Source organism: Macrobrachium rosenbergii, chromosome 53 (genome assembly GCF_040412425.1).
Source record: "Macrobrachium rosenbergii isolate ZJJX-2024 chromosome 53, ASM4041242v1, whole genome shotgun sequence".
Classification (NCBI taxonomy): Eukaryota; Metazoa; Arthropoda; class Malacostraca; order Decapoda; family Palaemonidae; genus Macrobrachium; species Macrobrachium rosenbergii.
In genome coordinates this window covers 43,819,447-43,837,564 of record NC_089793.1, presented here as the reverse complement: position 1 = coordinate 43,837,564, position 18,118 = coordinate 43,819,447, and the positions used below count along the sequence as shown (strand labels likewise).

At 39.0% G+C, this 18,118-nt stretch overlaps 1 protein-coding gene across 2 annotated transcripts in view; it reads left to right on the top strand.

Moving 5' to 3' along the window:
- LOC136834420 (BAG family molecular chaperone regulator 1-like) overlaps positions 1-18,118 on the top strand; it is a 121,391-nt gene that overhangs the window by 37,249 nt on the left and 66,024 nt on the right. For both annotated transcript variants that reach the window (XM_067096999.1, XM_067097000.1), the window contains exons 2-3: positions 5,636-5,762; positions 6,252-6,428. In XM_067096999.1, coding sequence (XP_066953100.1) covers positions 5,636-5,762; positions 6,252-6,428 — 304 coding nt within the window. The remainder of the gene's footprint in view (positions 1-5,635; positions 5,763-6,251; positions 6,429-18,118) is intronic.

Here is an 18,118-nt window from a genome sequence, read left to right as displayed (position 1 = left end):
ATAGTAGGCAAATATACTCCTAACCTTCCCCCTGCATTAAAGGCTAATGGGGAATATATCACAAGTGCATTGGAAGTGAATAATAAATTAGCAGACCATTTTTAAAAAGTTTCCCAGAAATCGGAAACATCTGGATTCCAATATTGTTCCAGGGGAGAACAAAAGCCACTTAGTTTTCCATCTAATAAAGAACCCTACAATTTTCCATTTACTGAGAGAGAATTTGATTCTGCCTCGTCAACATGTACAGATACAGCCCCAGGCCCTGATGTTGTTCCATATGCAATGATTAAGCATGTATGTAAGATCACTAAGTTTTTCATAATTAGCATTATCAACAGAATTTGGCATGATCACAGTTTCCCATCAGTGTGGGAACTAGCGTTAATTCTAGCCTTTTTAAAACTGGGAAAGGACAAATTTTTATCTGCAAGCTACCGCCCAATTGCCTTGACATCTTGTCTTTGTAAGATTATGGAAAAGATGGTCAATGCAAGGCTTGTTTGGTATTAAAAAAACAATATTTTATCACCTGCACAGTGTGGATTTCGAAAAATACATTTTACTACTGATGTCTTGATTCGTCTCAAGTCATCTGTATGTGAATCATTTGCATTAAAGCAGCATCATGTTATTATATTCTTTGACCTTGAAAAGGCTTATGACATAGCATGGAGATATGGAATTTTTAAAACCATCCATCAATCAGGGCTTAGAGGAGAACTGCCATTGTTTATTAAGGCCTTTCTGACACTTCAACGCCTTCAAGTTAGAGTTGGTAATACTCAGAAAGTAAATTCCAGGAAGGGGTCCTGCAAGGTACTGAAATGTTCTTAGTGTTACCCTGTTTGCACTTGCTATCAATGGTATTTCTCCTCATATTCCTTATAATGTACAGTAAACCCCCCTGTATTCGCGGTCTAACTATTCACGGACTCACGTATTCGTGGATTCCTCTTTGGAAATTATATAGCCATTATTCGCGGAAAATTTGCCCATTCACAGTATTTTTCACTGAGAAATATTCACCAATTGCTGTATTTTCATGTAATTTTTGACTAAATGCACTTTTTGTGATAAAACTATCAAATACTCAGGTATAAGCATTTTTAGAGTTTTTTTTTGTGTTTAAACTATCAAAATAGGCAGTTCTGAGTGTTTTTAGAGGGGTTTTAAGTATTTGCGGATTTTAGCTATTTGCAGGGGTGCGGTACACATCCCCCGTGAATACAGGGGGTTTACTGTATTGCACACACTTTGTGTTGATGATCTTTCTATGTCATTTGCAGGATCAAGGATGCCTGTTATTGAAAGAAAGCTCCAGCTTACAGTAAATAACATCACTAAATGGGCAGATTTAAATGGGTTTAAATTTTCACTAGCTAAACAGTTGTTGTCCACTTTTGCTGTATTCGTGGGCTTCATCCAGACCCAGAGATATATATATCAAAGGCCAAAGAATTCTCTTTGTAGAGGAGACCAAATTCCTTGGTTTAATTTTTGATCATAGGTTAACATGGGTGTCTCATCTAAAGATGCTGAAGACAGAGTCTCAGAAGATTTTAAACATTTTTAAAGTTTTAGCTCACATGTCCTGGGGTGCAGACCATCAAATACTTTTAAGGTTGCATAATACCCTGATTTTATTGCAGTTGTTATATGGGTGTGAAGTATATTCTTCTGCAACCCCCAGCAGGCTGAAAATGCTTGACTCTACATCATGCAGGCATTAGACTGGCCACTGGTGCTTTCAAGACCTCGCCAGTGTCAAGCCTGTTGGTTGATGCTGAGGAGTTGCCTTTGCAACTCCATTGCCAGTCATCCATCCTTCATTACTGGTATAGGATGCAGAGACTTCCCAGTTCTCTAGCCTTTCAGATTATAACAAGTGAAAGACATTTTAGGCACTATGAAATTCATCATAAATGTCTACAACCTTACAGGTGTAGACTTGAACAGTTACTTGGCACTACTGATATTAGAAGAAATGAGGTGCTTCCTTATAAAATGTCAGTAACCCCGCCATGGAAATTAACAGAACGTTCATTTTGTAAATATTTTTAAGGTTTTAAGAAAAATATGACAGATAAAGAGATCCGTTCCATATTTATGGAGCACAGTGAGGTTCATAAGGATTCAACTTGTGTATTCACAGATGGCTCCAAATCCAGCGCTGGCGTTGGATTTGGAGTTTTTAATAATAAGTTTTGCAGCAAAGGTGCACTTCCTGTTTTAACATCTATTTTTATGGCAGGGTTGCATGGGATTTTAAATGCTATTGAAAAAATAGGAATTATTGATGAAACAAATTTTACAGGTTTTAGCGATTCTAAGAGTACATTACAGACACTTAATGTTTTTAAACTTGACTAACCCCTTGGATGCACTGTTATTATACAAAGGAACACATATTAGGTTTTCTTGGGTTCCAGCACATGCTGATGTGCATGGAAATGAAGCTGACAGATTGGCCAAAACAGCAGCTCTAGATTTACTTCCAGGGAGGTGTCCACTTTTATATAATGATTTCTTCCCAAGTGTTAGGAAATTTATAATTAATTTGTGTCAGGAGCATTGGAATAGTATGGGAGTGCCCCAGTCTTGGGGATATGAGAAGCCATTACCTCTCTGAGGCTCTTGGCTGGGATGGCAGGTTCATCCTTGCCAAGATCCTTGGAGAGGATGTAGTTTATGATGCCAGTAGTGTTTTTAAATTTATTATCGACGCTGGTCTTCTTCCAAAAATATAATATTTCATTCATTTTCTTTTATCTTTTTATTTTTATAGCAGCTATGATGTTCATTTAGTTGATATCAGCATCAGTGACCCAGTTGTTACAATGCCAGGTAACTCAGAATCATTCATTTATTCATTCAACATCCAAAGGCTGGCTGTAGACAGTGGGTGTGAGCATCTCATGTTATACAGTAAACCCCCAATGTTCGCGGGGGACGCGTACCGCACCCCCTCCTGCGAATATCTAAAGTCCGCGAATACTTGAAATACCTTTAAAAACACTTAGAACTGCCTATTTTGATAGTTTAAACACAAGAAAAACCTTCTAAAAATGCTTATACCTAAGTATTTTATTAGTTTTATCACAAAAAGTGCATTTAGTCATGATAATGATATGAAAATGCAGTAATTAGTAAATATTTCTCAGTGAAAAATACTGCGAATGGGCGAATTTTCCGCGAATAATGGGTAGATATGTTCCACAGAGAAATCCACGAATATGTGAGTCCACAAATCATGAGAACGCCAATACAGGTGGTTTACTGTAGACCTGTTTGAGAGTAAGGGAAGTTGTCTTTTTGCCAATTTTTGGTTTACCAGTGCAAGGTCCTCTAGCTTGGGCAGGGACACCAAGCTGTTCCTTGGGTAGGTCTAGACTAATGCCTTTCCTACTCTTGCTAGGTTTCAGGAAGTCGTCAGTGTATATTGAGCAACTTTGTAAGTTGTCTCTTGCTGTTGATTACCCCAGGTGACCAGGGAAGGCTGGTTTTCCAGTTGCTTTCAGTGGTGGATGGATGCAAGCAACTGAGAGATGAAAGGTTTCATCTTTCATCACAATCCCACAAGCTACAGATGACTGCCTGGTGTGGCCCACGGTTCAGGTGAGCTGAAGGTAGTATCTCGCAGTAATGCCATTATCCGTGCTGGGAGAGAATCTCTAATCGATTCTGCCAACTCTAGTGGTAAGGGTATAAGTCATGGTCCCACTTTAGGGTTTTTTTCGAGCACTGATACCTCTATAAACAACATGGTTACATTTCTGTTGTTTCTCAAGCATGAGGAAACCTCTTTGTAGCAGCCTTAAGGCTAAAGGGTCATTGGCTATAGGCTTGTCTGAGGACAAAGACATCTAGATGGTTTTCAGTGTATTAAAGTGGAGTTTCCCAGGTCTCTGCTATGTACTTTACCTTGGAATCTGTATGTGGTTTTAAGTTCATAATTTTGTCGACCTTCGAACCATTTAGAACAAGCTCCTTGTAAAGTAGCTTGTATGGAAACTTAATAGTAGCCTTAGACACAGCTAGAGAGTGAGAGAGTCACAATCATAGTCAGATAAGATAGGCCTTGCTAAAGACAAGGCAATTATCTTTGCCTTAATGTGGGCTAAGTACAGTTTTGGGCTAGGCCCTTAACTACAACAATATCTTTACCTAGCCTGGGGTCACTAGGGCTTGAGGAACTTCACCCCTTGGGGGTTCAGCACTGTCTGTAAAGATTGTTGGAATTGCGCTACAAGAATTACAATAAACCTGATGTAAAGGTTGTCTTTAGTGGTATGGAAACCGGAGTTTCCGAAGAGAAGGTCCTTTTGATTGGGTCTTTGGTTAAGGACTTTATGCTAATTTCTATCCTTAATAGAAGGTAAGTTACTGTACTTGTGAGCAATGGCTACAACTTTTAAATTTGAAAACTTATCCTTGTTTAAGATATTGAAATCACTCATTGCCATTGTAATCTTGTACTTGCTTTGGCTTATCTTCATGGTGCGTAGATTAAGCACGAATATTGCAGAGCATTAACTCCTCCAGTTTGTAAAGGGGATATTATGTCCTGATTCAATAGGTAGCCTGTTTTTGGTCTACTGCCTTTTAAGCATGGTTATGGTTTTTGGGGAGCGTGCAAGTATTCAGTGTTGAGTATTAGAAGTATACCTTTTTGTACATATGTACTTGTTAGTTATCCATCATTGGCTCTGCAGGGTTTTGGCACAATAACCCTACCCCTCCTTCTGCTGAAGGGGTCATCCTCCAAAGAGACCTCATCTATCTTCATGATGAGGATCTCGTACCTGAGTGACAATCCTCCTAAGGCAGCATTAATAGACTATGGATTGAATTCACTGTTTAAAATGAATACTTTTGTACAAAATATATTTTTACTAAATAGCCTCTAAGGGTTGGCAAATTTCCACTTTGCCCACCTCCTCTTTCAAATGAGGGAATCAGCTATATGATGGATAGGTAAGGTTTATTTCAAAAATATAAATACTTAAGATTTATATTTTACCTCTCCATTATATAAATTGTCCTTCCTACCTCCCCACATTCACAGTGGACAGAAGTAGACTAACTGGCTGTGAGTGTTTGAACCTGTCGGTCCCTTGGTGGGGGTAAGTAGATGGATAGAGGACAGATATTCATAGAAAACCGAGTGTTCTCATTTTTTTTTTTCAATTTATCGAACTATGCTGGCGTGGAAGTAAAAGCTATATAGTGGAGAGGTGAGCATTTAAAAAATAAATCTGAACTATTTATATATTTGAGAAATTCAGTTTAGCATTTGTCTTGGTACTGGTTGAACAGGTGTTGATGTAGATCACAATAGAAGTTGTCATGGATGTTCCCCTCCCCCATACCCTGTGAAAAGAATTAACACTCCATCCTTAACTATGTTTATGTACATCATCACTCTGATAGAAATGCAGGTCTTAAACAGGTGAGAACTGTCAAACTTTTTCTGTACTGCTCACACAGTTTTAAAGTTGATTTGGGTGACAAGGCACAGGTTGGTTAATGACTAGTTTATGAGACTATGATTAAAGCCTTCACTTTTATTTCTTAGTATAGACTAATGTGTGTTATTTAGATCTTATTACATTCCTGCACTTAACTATTTCAGGAGATTTGCTAGATCAAGCCCAGCAAAAATGGGGGATGAAGAATTCCGGATTCTTTTGTGCCATGGATCAAACAAATATGAGCTTACAGTTTGTGGACCTATGACTCTTACAGATCTGAGTCAAAAGGTTAGATTTTGCCATACTAAAATTAGAGTTTTGTATTTTAGTAGTTTAATTTAGTTTCACATCCTTACCTTGTGAGTTTTGTGAAAGAAGGAATGCTTTAATATTTAATATGCCACTTACAGTAATGCAAGGAAAAGATACTATAAATGCATGATTCTTTATATTAAAATAAAGGACCCTTTAGTGTCATATGTAAGATATGAAACTAAAAAAATTTTTCTTTAAATAAAAGATTACATATAAGAAGAAAACTGAAAGGAAACTTGAAAAATGAAGGGAAATTCAAAATTAAGTACAGTATACAGTTTGCAAAAAAGAAAAAATGAAATTATATAGGTCTTTTTTATATTTACATTAATTTTCTTGTTGTATATAGTTTATGTAATCTTTGATATACTTTGCTTCAGATTTATATTAATTGAAAAATGGCTTGTGTACCTGTGTTGCATCCTGGGTAGTATGTATGTACCTTATAAATCTTGATTCCAGATTGAAGCAGCGACTGGAATTTTACACATGAGCCAGAAAATAATATTTAAAGGTAAAAATTTAACTGAACCTGGTGTAACTCTGGCAGAATATGGGATCAGCCCAGGATCTAAAGTGATGGTGTTAGGAAAGAAATTTGACCCCTCAGAAGATACTGATTACCAGGCAGTTGTAGAGGTAAGATGGTCATATTTCATATTTTGTAGGGAATAATAAGTTTTGTGATAAAAGTAGTACAGTGTTTATTTGCCGTTGTGATGAAGGTAGATGCTTTTGTTGAATGTGATGGGAAAAAATGTGTGGATTTTTCTTTACCTTTTTTTTTTTCTTCTTGTGAGACAGACTCACAAGTACTGTGTCTTCCCTATCTCTGTCAAGCAGACCACTGCTGAATTTGAATTTCCCTATATTAGTGTTAATTATTGGGGAGAGCTGGTTAATGGGGTTCCCATAAAATAAAATGCCACTCACTTTAGACAGATTTGTGTGGATTTTAAGACACAGTACTTTTTAAATTAAGATTGCTGATACATATTAATTGTACTTTTTAAATTGAGATTGCTGATACATATTAATGGGTTGTCAGGCAGTTGTTGGCTTTATTTGGACCAGCCTGTTGGCATGAGTAGTGTTAATAGAATCTTTGTTTTGTCTCTGTTAAAGTAAATTTGTTCATACAAGAATACAAACATTGCCATCAATGTAGGAGTCTTTGTGGCACGAGCTGGAGACTTTTGTGGAAGCTTGTAAAAGAGTGGTTAATTGGTAGCAAGTAGGTAAGAGGGGTTGATCCTCCCTTTCACCTGTTGGTAACCCACTACTTTTTCTTTGGCCACTGTTTGATTTAAGATTTCTCATTCTGATGTAAATTCACAATTGACTGGGTTGTGAAGCTTGGAATTATATATATATATATATATATATATATATATATATATATATATATATATATATATATATATATATATATATATATATATATATATATATATATATATATATATATATATATATATATATATATATATATATATATATATATATATATTTATATATATATGTATATATATATATATGTTTTTATATATATATATGTATATATATATATGTATATATATATCTTTGTACAATCATTATACGGATATAATATATATATATATATAATATATAAATATGAATAAATATATATATATATTTGAATATATATATATACTAATATATATATATGTATATATATATATAATATATATATATATATATATATATATATATATATATATATATATATATATATATATATATATATATATATATATATATATATATATATATATATATATATTTATTTATTTCTGGATCGGGTCCCGTGTCAGCCGGTGAAAAAGTCCATTCAGCACTTATTTCTAGGTAATTCCGTTGCTAGATACCAGAGAAAGCTAAATGAAATGCTGGAGTTACTACCCCCAGAGCGAGCTCCATCAGATGGAGTCATGTATGGAAAAGGGTGAACTACAAAAACACGGAACCTTATCCTATAGAGATCCCAAAGTCAAAAGTCCCACAGGAGGTGCCGTTACAAACCCATGCACCACTCGCGGACAGCACACAAAACACCGCTAGCCTCATTCCATTTCAGCAAGCACCTTGGGTCACACGTTTTTTCGTTGTGCTTTTAATCTTGTGCCTTTTTGCATCATTATGGCTTCCTCACAAGGTCTTTCGTCACCTAAGTTGAGTACCAGTATTTCGTTTTTTTAGTTGAGGCGATTGAGGCTCCTTATTTCCCTTTAGTTTATATATATATATATATATATATATATATATATATATATATATATATATATATATATATATATATATATATATATATATATATATATATATATATATATATATATATATATATATATATATATATATATATATATATATATATAATTTATATATATATATATTTTTTTTTTAATGGCAGCTCACTATATCTGTAATACTAAAACAAAAATTTTTTCTCTATTAGCAGCCTGTACAGGGTATGTAAATGTGCTTATATGAACCTTTCAGGTTTGCTGTGGTATTACAGTTAAAAGTGTTCCCACTGTGTATTAAACTTTGTCTTTACTATGTAAAGATTGAATATTAGAAAAACAGTAGTAGTTATGAGAAGTCTCATAAATTGCCTTTGTTTTATATTCATGTGAACTTGAGAGGACAGTGTCAGATTAAAGTCTCTACCCTTCCCACTCTTTCACTCCTTGTTGGTTCTTAGATTGCTGAAGAAGAGGGATACTGCCAAGAGCCCTTTCCTGAGGGTTATCCTTTAAGATACTCCCTAGGCATTTTCTTCTGGTGAAGAGGTGCTGGGCTTTGTTTTCTTCTGTGGGACTAAAACACTGGGAGAAACTGTCGGTTAGTTGCGAAGCTCATCACCAACCTTTAGCAGACCTCTGAAGGAGAAGCAGAGTGGTTCCCTCTTGTTGGTTGGTCTCTATGGTAGCTGCCCCCCTATATGCTTGTCCTTCCTGTGCTGGTACTCTGCGTGTATTCCCATCTTCATAAGCTACATGTGTTTGGGCGGACTGCTCTTCATGGAGGATCACAAGAGGTTAGGAGATGATAGTGTTGAATGCCTATGTTCTTCAATTTAGACCCTTTCTGTTTCATCCTCTTCATTCTCTGGATTGCAATAACAATTTTGCTCTTGGTCAGGTATCCTTTTGTCCTGTGAAATCATATTTGTTCATGTCCCTTCAGTGACTACTGATTCTGTTCTACAGATGGTGGGTGAGGACACCCTTGATGATTGTTCAGGTGAGGAATCCCTAATCCTCGTAGAAAAACGAGACCTGAATTGAAGGGAAGGAGAATGTCTTGGAGGCCTCGGAACAACTGGACTTCTAACAGGGGGTCCACCACCTTCAACTTCTTGTACGGAACAAGGAGGCAAAGAATGAAGGACTGAAGCCGCCCTCTGAGAGGTTGCAGGACGATGAATCTTAATTTTAAGACCTCAGGTTTGTTAGCTATGAAAAATACAAATTAATTAAAAATTTGTCATTTTATGTATGCAACTTACCCAGCAATTACATTAACTAAGAGTTTCTCTTGCCTTGGAAGCTTAAATTAAAAAATTCATGGGTTAGCGCTTCAATTTAGTGCAGGTGACTGGTCTCGCCCACTAACGAGAGTATCAGGAACTACTCGGCAAACATGCGTCATTACGTATCTGCCGACACTTGAGTCAACACAGAGCGTCTTTGTCAGCTTTGTTCTTGAATTTGCTGGTCAGAGACTGGATTTTGGTGATGTTTTATCGCCGATTTTGGGAGCCTTCAAGCTTACAGCATTCAGGACAGTTTTTTATTGTTTTGTTTAATTTGTCATATTTCACAACAGTAGCGAACTCATAATCAGTTGTCTAACTACTGACGTAGTTTAACCGATGATTTCACCTTTACCAGTGAATGTAAACATTGTGTTTGGTGCCAAACCAGTAACATGATTTTGTTTTCTTATCTGCAGGCCTCAGTCTTAATTAGAATATGAGACTTGCATGTACAGGCAGTCCCCGGTTAACGGCGCGGTTTCGTTCCTGACAGCGTGACGACAACCGAAAATCGCCGCTAACTGAAAATTGGCGATAATAGCACTGATCCCTGGTTAGCGGCGCCGATAACCGGTGATCGGCGCTGCCGATAAGAGGCGATCAGCGCCGATAACCGGTTATCAGCACTGATAACTGGTTATCAGCGACGAAAATCTGGTTATCGTCGTCACTAGACAAGCGCCGTAAAACCAGATCGCCAGTAACTGAGGCTGCCTATAACCAGGGACTGCTTGTATGATGATACTGTGTGTACTTCGTCTTGAATAGCGTATAATGTGTTTGCTACCAAACTGAATTTCCTTTGTAAGAAATCTACAGTTTTGCGTTTGCTGCCTCTTCTTTAGCGTAAAATATTAATGTTCTGGTATCTACCCAACCAATATTTTCGTTTTGGAAAGGCTTAACTGTAAATCTCAAACGTGTGACAGGAAGTGACATCTTGGTCCGTAAAGTTTAACATTCCTTTCCCGAGTAGTGTAATAAACTTCACCTTGTATTCGCTCCGGACAGATTTTTTGAGAATGAAATGCACCAGCGAGTCTCAAATAATGTTTGATGAGTATTGAGATATGTATGTTTAAGGAATTGAGATATATGTAGAATGGTACTCTGTGTACTTCATTAATTTGTTCTTAAAAAGTTAATTGAAGATATTACACTTTCCTTTGCAGAGAACTGAAAAATGTAAGGGCAGGAATACAGTGGGAGAGAATTGTGCTCATTGTTTTGGTTACGACGTGCTTTCGGAGGATGACAGGAACCGTGAAGAGTTACACATTTTTTAGCTCCTTCTACGAGCGCCCAGTAGCGCTCTCCTGCTCCAATTGCAAAACTCTCAGCGCTTGCTTGAGCTATTGGCTTGACGACTGCCAACTGCAGAACGCTAGGCGCCGCCTCAACCTACTGGTTCGACAGCTGCCAACTGCAGAATGCTCGGAGCTTGCACGGAGTCTGCTGAAACTACTGGCTCGGCGACCGCCAACTGCAGAGCACTCAGCGCCTGCTCGAGCTACTGGCTCGGCAACTGCCAACTGCAGAGCACTTCGGTGCCTGCTTGAGCTACTGGCTCGGTGGCCGCCAACTGCAGAGCGCTCGACGGATGCCAACTGCAGAGTGCTCGACGGCCGTCAACTGCAGAACGCTCAATGCCAGCTTTCGAGCGCCTGCTTCGGCCACTCGGGGCTCACCTTCTCGCGCCTCGGCGTTTGCCCTTGGGCGCTCGCCGCCAGTTACTGGTACCCTGGCGCCATCTAAGTCATGTCATCTCTCTCTCCCACTGCTAACCTTCCTGCCCATTTTATCCACTTGCTCCCAGGCCTGGCTCCCTCTCTTCCTTCGCATGTCACTGCCAGTCTTGTTTTAGGTTAACAGATGTTAACCTTGTGATAACAAAGTATTGTGCAGTGGAGGAGGTGTCTACTTGTCCCTCGATTGTCCTAGACAAAGGTCCCTGTCATACTCCCATACACCGGGAGGAGACATACTGGGAGTCCAAGGGAGGTCGGGGGGTTACACACGGGTATTCACCCCCTCAGTTGAGCCTGTTGCCAGTCCCAGGTATCAACAGACAGCCTGGAAAGGCGTCTTTCTGGATGTGTAGTGGAGGGGGTGGCTACTCGTCCCGCTGATTCTCCTAGGTGCAGGTCACTGCCATACTCCCCTCTACCTGGGAGGAGGCATACTGGTAGCCCAAGGGAGGTCAATGGGGTCTGCCCATGGGCAGTCGTCTCCTCAGTCCAACCTGTTGCATCCCAGGTTGCAACTAGAGACAGCCACTGGAAAGGCGTCTTGGAAGTGCATCGGCTGATACTCCTAGGCACAGGTCACTGCCATACTCCCCTCTACCTGGGAGGAGGCATACCGGTAGCCCAAAAGAGGTCAGTGGGGTCTGCCCACGGGCAGTCATCGCCCCAGTCCAACCTGTTGCATCCCAGGTTGCAACTAGAGACAGCCACTGGAAAGGCATCTTGGAAGTGCATCTGCTTTTGTCAAGTTATGAAGAAGCGTTGCCTCGTAGGAGCCGTCTTCGTTGTTTTACGGAGGATTCTTGCCCACTCAGAGACGCTTCTTGGGTAAAGATCAGTTCCCCCACCTCCCTGACAAGAGAATGAGGGAGCCCTCCTTCAGTCCTCAACCTTTGTGCAGCAAGTGGGACACTCCAGAGCCTTTTTCTCCTCTTCAGGAGCGAGGTTCTAGCTCACTGCACCTGTCAGGCGAGCAGCTCCAGATTTCACGAAGCTCCCTGTTTCCTCGGAACATCCTGTTTCAGTGGGATGTCATGTTGAGCCCCTTGAAGCAGACAAGTGTCCTGTAGCAGTCACACGCCATGTTGCAGCCAAGCGCCTTGATGTGGCCCAGCGCCCTGATGTGGCCAAGCGCCCTGATGCAGTCAGGCGCCCTGAGAGGATCGGACGTTCTCTTTCGTCAGAGCGCCCTGAAGCTGCCGAACTTCTGATAATGCTTGAACCTTATCAAGTTTCCAAGCACCCTGCAGCTTCAGATAAGCCGCCTTTTGCTTTGGACCCAGCACTCGAACCTTTGCAACAAAAAACTGGGTAATATCCTTCATCTTTTACAGAAACCTGCAGCGCAGACTGCCCCTGGATCAGATTTGAAGACATCTCCGATTTCTTCTGTTGAGGAAGAAGAGGAGCAGGATACGTATGTGGCGCTCAAATGCCTTCTTCAGCAGACTTCACAATGGTTCGACATTTGAAATACTGCCAGGACCCAATTAAAAAACACAAAAAATGCATAACAATCAATCTTAGAAAAGTGACAGCTACACTTGCTGAAAAATGTGATTGTAGACTGAAAAAAGACTCATTGTTGTGTGTGAACTGTTGGAAAATTATAATGAAAAACCTCACTATACTTAGTACCACTGAAAACAAGTCTGATCAAGATTCAAGTGAATCATGTACTATTGGCAGTGATTTGAGTAACATTTCTCCAATTAAAGATGTGAAAAATGACAGTGATTGCTTCATAGCGGAAAGCCCTTCAACCTCACTTGAACCAGTTCTTGCACTCCTAGACCAAACACAGGCTACAAAAAGTAAGTACTAAATCAACAGTATAACATGTTTAATACTAGCCTATATCTGTTTGAACTACTGTATGAACAATTATATTGAATTTATAGTAGCTACTGTATATACAGTACAATATATATAATTTGCAAGCTTTTACTTTGAAATGATAAATCTTTAATATTACTATCGAGTTGACACAAAATGCAAGCTGAGCTACATCCAATTCTGTAGATATATTCAAGTGTGTGAAGTCTCTCTTTCTATTGTTTTCAAGGGCTGTCATCAAGCCAGAAAAAGCGCAAGGCTCGTGATAAGCTATTATCTGCTCAGAAATCCCTGAAAAAGAGTCTGAAACTCAATTATGGTGTTGAAATTCTCAATAAGGAAAATAATAGTGCAGAACCTGAAACCCAATCTGAAAAACATCTGAACAAATTAATGAATGAATTGAAATAGTCATTCATGGAGAGCAAATGTCACAATTGCAAACTACAAATATTGACACTCTCACCATACACAATTGATAAACAGCTAGCTTCTTTCAAACTACAATATACATGGTAAAAAAAACTCGTTTACTGAAATCAGAACATGGGATCCTTCCAAAAGTTCCAATAATGAGCAATGGAAAAGTAATAACTGAAGAGAACAAAGTTATAGTTAGAAGATTCTATGAGTCAGATGATGTTAGTTGTATGTGTCCTGGACAAAAGGATTGCATTAAAGTTATCAGTGCTGAAGGTCCAACGAAGGTGCAAAAGCGATTGATCCTTGGAAATTTAAGAGAGGTTTTTGAACTATACAAAAATGATGAAAAGAATCCCAAAGTTGGATTTTCCATGTTTGCAAAATTACGGCCATCATATTGTGTGCTTGCTGGAAGTGGTGGGATCATTCTGTCTGTGTCTGCACTTATCATCAGAATCCAAAATTACAGCTAGCTGCATTAGGAGAAAGAGGTCTTTCTCACAAGGATCTTCTGGATTACAGTGTCTGCAGCAGAGAGAGAGAGACCTGCATGATGCAACTTTGCAATGACTGCCCAGGGGAAGAGGGTGTCCTGAATTTTCTCGAGTTGCTTGACAGTGTGAAGTCAGCTCCAAATGAAGTAACTTACAAGCAATGGGTGGCTGTTGACCGTTGTACAATGGTTGATAAGGTGGAACCACTTCATGAATACTTATCATCCCTAAGCATGAAAATCTGTCGGTTGGTTCATCATCACTTTGCTGCTCAGCATCAATCCCTGTACTATAAGCAGTTGAAGGAATTATTACCACCTGAGAGCAAGGTAGTTGTAGTAGGGGATTTCTCTGAGAAATATTCTTTTATTGTCCAGGGTGCTGCCCAAGGTTTTCACTGGGACAATTCAGTGTACAGTTCACCCTTTTGTCATCTATTACAGGTCATCTGTAGACCAGGAACGTAGCCATTTTAGTGTGTGTTTTTTATCTGCATCACTAAAACACGACGCTATACAGGCAGTCCCCGGTTATCGGCGATCCGGTTTTACAGCGCTTGTCTAGCGACGACGGTAACCGGATTTTCGACACCTATTCCCGGTTAACAGCGATCCGGTTTAATGGAGCTTGTCTAGCGGCGAAAATCGGCAATTTTTTGCGCCGAAAATCGCTGATTTCCGCTTATTGGTGCTGATAATTGGGTATTGGCGCCGATACCTACCTAACAGAGGCACCGATAACCGAAAATCAGCGCTTTTCAGCGCCGAAATCGCCGATTTTCAGTTAGCGGCAATTTTTGGTTATCATCACACCCTCAGAAACGGAACCCCGCCGATAACCGAGGACTGCCTGTATCATTGCTGATAACTGGTTATCATCGCTGATCGCCGGTTATTGGCGGTGCTGATCACCAGTTATCGCTGCCGATAACCAGGAATCAGTGCTATTATCGCCGATTTTTGGTTAGCGGCGATTTTCGGTTATCATCACGCTGTCGGAAATGGAACCCCGCCGATAACCGGGGACTGCCTGTAATTATTTACGCATTCATAATGAAGCTTATGACTTATGTTTAATTCAGATGCCCACAATTAAAGAAGGTGCACTATTTCTCAGATGAATGTGCTGGCCAATATAAGAACAGATATAATTTCACAAACCTCTGGTACCATGAAGAGGATTTTGGTCTGGCTTGTGAGTGGCATTTCTTTGCTACATCCCATGGAAAAAATGCCTGTGATGAGATTAGAGGGACAGTAAAAAGAGCTACTGCTCGTGCCAGTTTGCAGAGAACTACTGAGAGGCAAATTCTTACACCAGAACACGTTTCAGTTTTGTGAAGAAATCTTAAGCTAGAAGATCAAATTTTTCTATGTTACTACAGCAGAATTGAAAGAGGCAGAAAAGAAGTTGGACCATCGATTTAAGGAAAGTAGTGCCATTCCAGGAACTCAGAAATATCACAGATTTGTTTCCCTGCACAAGGAAGAGCTGATGGTGTATCCCATCTCAAGTGACATTGGAGAAAAGAAAAGAATAAGGAAAGGTCACACATCTAATGAACCTACAATACTTGGTAACCCAAAGTGTATCAAACCAGGAGAGTGGGTTGGATTCATTTACAATAAGGAAGGTTGATATGGAATTGTGGAGGAACACTGGGAAGAGTTTGATGATTTCACAGTGAACTTTCTACACCCTTTTGGGTCATCAGGAGCAAGTGCATATCATTATCCATCAAACAAGGATTCATGTGCTGTGCCAGGACATCATATATTAACTGTAATGAGTTGTCCTAGCCTAAGAGGAGGCAGCAGAATTCTGTACATTTTTCCAAAAAAAGAAATTGATGAAAGCATTGCAAATGCAAAACTTGTGTTGGCTAGCACATGAATCCATAAAGTAGGTGTTGTTCTTTGTTATAACTATTATTTCCAGTGCAGATTAGCAGTAATATAAGTTTTATTTCTTATATTCTTGGTGGTTGCCAAGCTCATATTTATATCTAAGGACTAAGATATTACAGTTCCTGGAATATATAAGCAATTTATAAATTTGGTGTTTACATAAGTGACGTGAAAACTACTAACAATGATTTTTTATTGTTTTGTTCACTTGTAAGTTAGTTACATAAAAAGTACCAACATTACCAAACATTTTCATGATTGTTCCTCATAGCTAAGAACCCTGTCTTTGCTTTTATATCAATGAAAAAATCTATATCTCAAAATATGAGCTTAAGTGTGGAAAAATAAGTAGAACTGACGCCCGACTTATGAATATGGTGAGTTATATACAAACTTTTTTTTTTGCTGATTCTATTAGCTAATGCCCATTTCTTCGTTTTTTGGATCTATAAAAAAGTTCTTATTTGATACCCTGGAGGTCACATTGTGACCTCAAATTTTGTTTTTGGTATAACTTTTTATTTTTCAACCAAGAGTTTTAAAACCTGTATAGTATATTTGAATTCCTTGGCTCTTTCTGATTCTAAATACATATACATTTATGCAATTCTGATCATTATTAACCAAGTTATGGGTTGGTGAAAATATGTGACCTGGCACACGACCTCAAATTTCCCAAGGTCATATCTTTTGAACCGTTTGTCGGATTGGTCTAAAAATATCAGAAATGGATTCAGGGCCTATGATTTCCCTATAAACTAAATTTCAGCAAAATCTGAGAGATGAGGGTGTTAAGCACTGGTTGATCCGACAGAGAATGCCTCAAAGACTCAGTCACTACTACTCATTAAAAGGTGGAAAGTTATATATAATGTTAAGACTAGAATAAGAGTATTTAAGGGGAAACATAATTTTAATTTTAAACCAAGATTTTTAAAAAAATTACTTGTGAAATTTACAAGATAGCTGACTTCTGAGCACGTTAAGTGTAAGCTCCAACATAGTTAAATATCAAGCAACATGTTCCTACGGAAGTGAAAGCACGCAGTACAACAGTCAGTTTTCAAGAAGTGAATACCTTCCCCATTACACATGCATCAGTTACCATCAAAACCAAAAGTATAACTCACTGTGTTTACCTCTGCTATGCCGCTGTGTTTTGTTTCTGATATTTCAGTCTGTGCTTTATTCAGAATAGGTTTTTCATCACGTCGTTAAGGGGTACCGACACTACTCCTCAGAGGAAGACGGTGACATCTGTGAACCAGAAACTCGAAATGATTAAAAAGTTAGAGACCATTGTGTCATCGTCGAAAATGTGCCTGGAGTACAGATTGACAAAACAAACCGTTTTGGACATACGCAAGGTGAAAGATAAACTTGTAGCTTTTTCTCTTGAAATGTAATGTGGATGCTGGTTCTAAAGCATCATCTGTTGGTGGAAGGAAGTGTATACAAGTTGCAAAGGATACAAATATTGAGTGTCATGCCTGACATATTTTCCCTTCTTACCTGCATATTTCTTCTAAGTTGCTGAAACAGTCGTCCACATCGTCTCTTCCGTAGTCAGCCGCTTTCAAGCCTGTTATTTCAAAGGAAATTAGATTAAGGTAATTATATCTCTCAGAAAGGCGTAATGGAGACGAACTGGTAGCTTTTTACTTTAATGATGAAAGTTAACTACAAACTCAAGTACAGTTTACAGTTATAGTTACTATCTTGAAATCACTCTTGCTAGACAGTTCAGTTAAGTCTGTTTAGGACCACGAAAACAAGGGAAAGCTACATCTTCCCATATGGGTGGACTGAGACTCGAATGCCCTTCTCCTGGCTTCTGGCTTCTTTGGAACCCCTTGTTTTTCTTGTTATCTTCCAACTCCTCCTTTTCAATGCCCCATTGGAAGATTTTATCTGTAAGGCCTCCCCTCGAAGAGCTTGATTGGGAAGGACGGTGGTGGGTGTTGTTAAAATTTCTCCTTAGAGGATTTGATTGGAAATGATCTCAGGAGGAGGTGTAAAGGACTCCTTCCTAGAATGTTTGATTGGAGAGGTGTTGAACTACATCACTTTGTCCAGCCCCTTTTCCATGGAATTTCCATGTAAACGCCTCCTGTTGAAGGCAGAGTTATAGATATGGCTGGAGTGTTAGCTTCTGACGAGGTGCTGATTGATCCTTAGTCAGCTAAATTGCGAGGGCACAGTTTCCAGATTTTACGATCGGTTTTATGGCCCAGGGCGCGATATACTCGCTCACTGTTTTGAGTTCGTGCAAGACGGTTTCTCGTGGTTTGCTTACTCAACACTTCTAGTCTCTCAATACATAACAACCAAGGCTTAATTGTTGTTCTCTCTCTCTCTC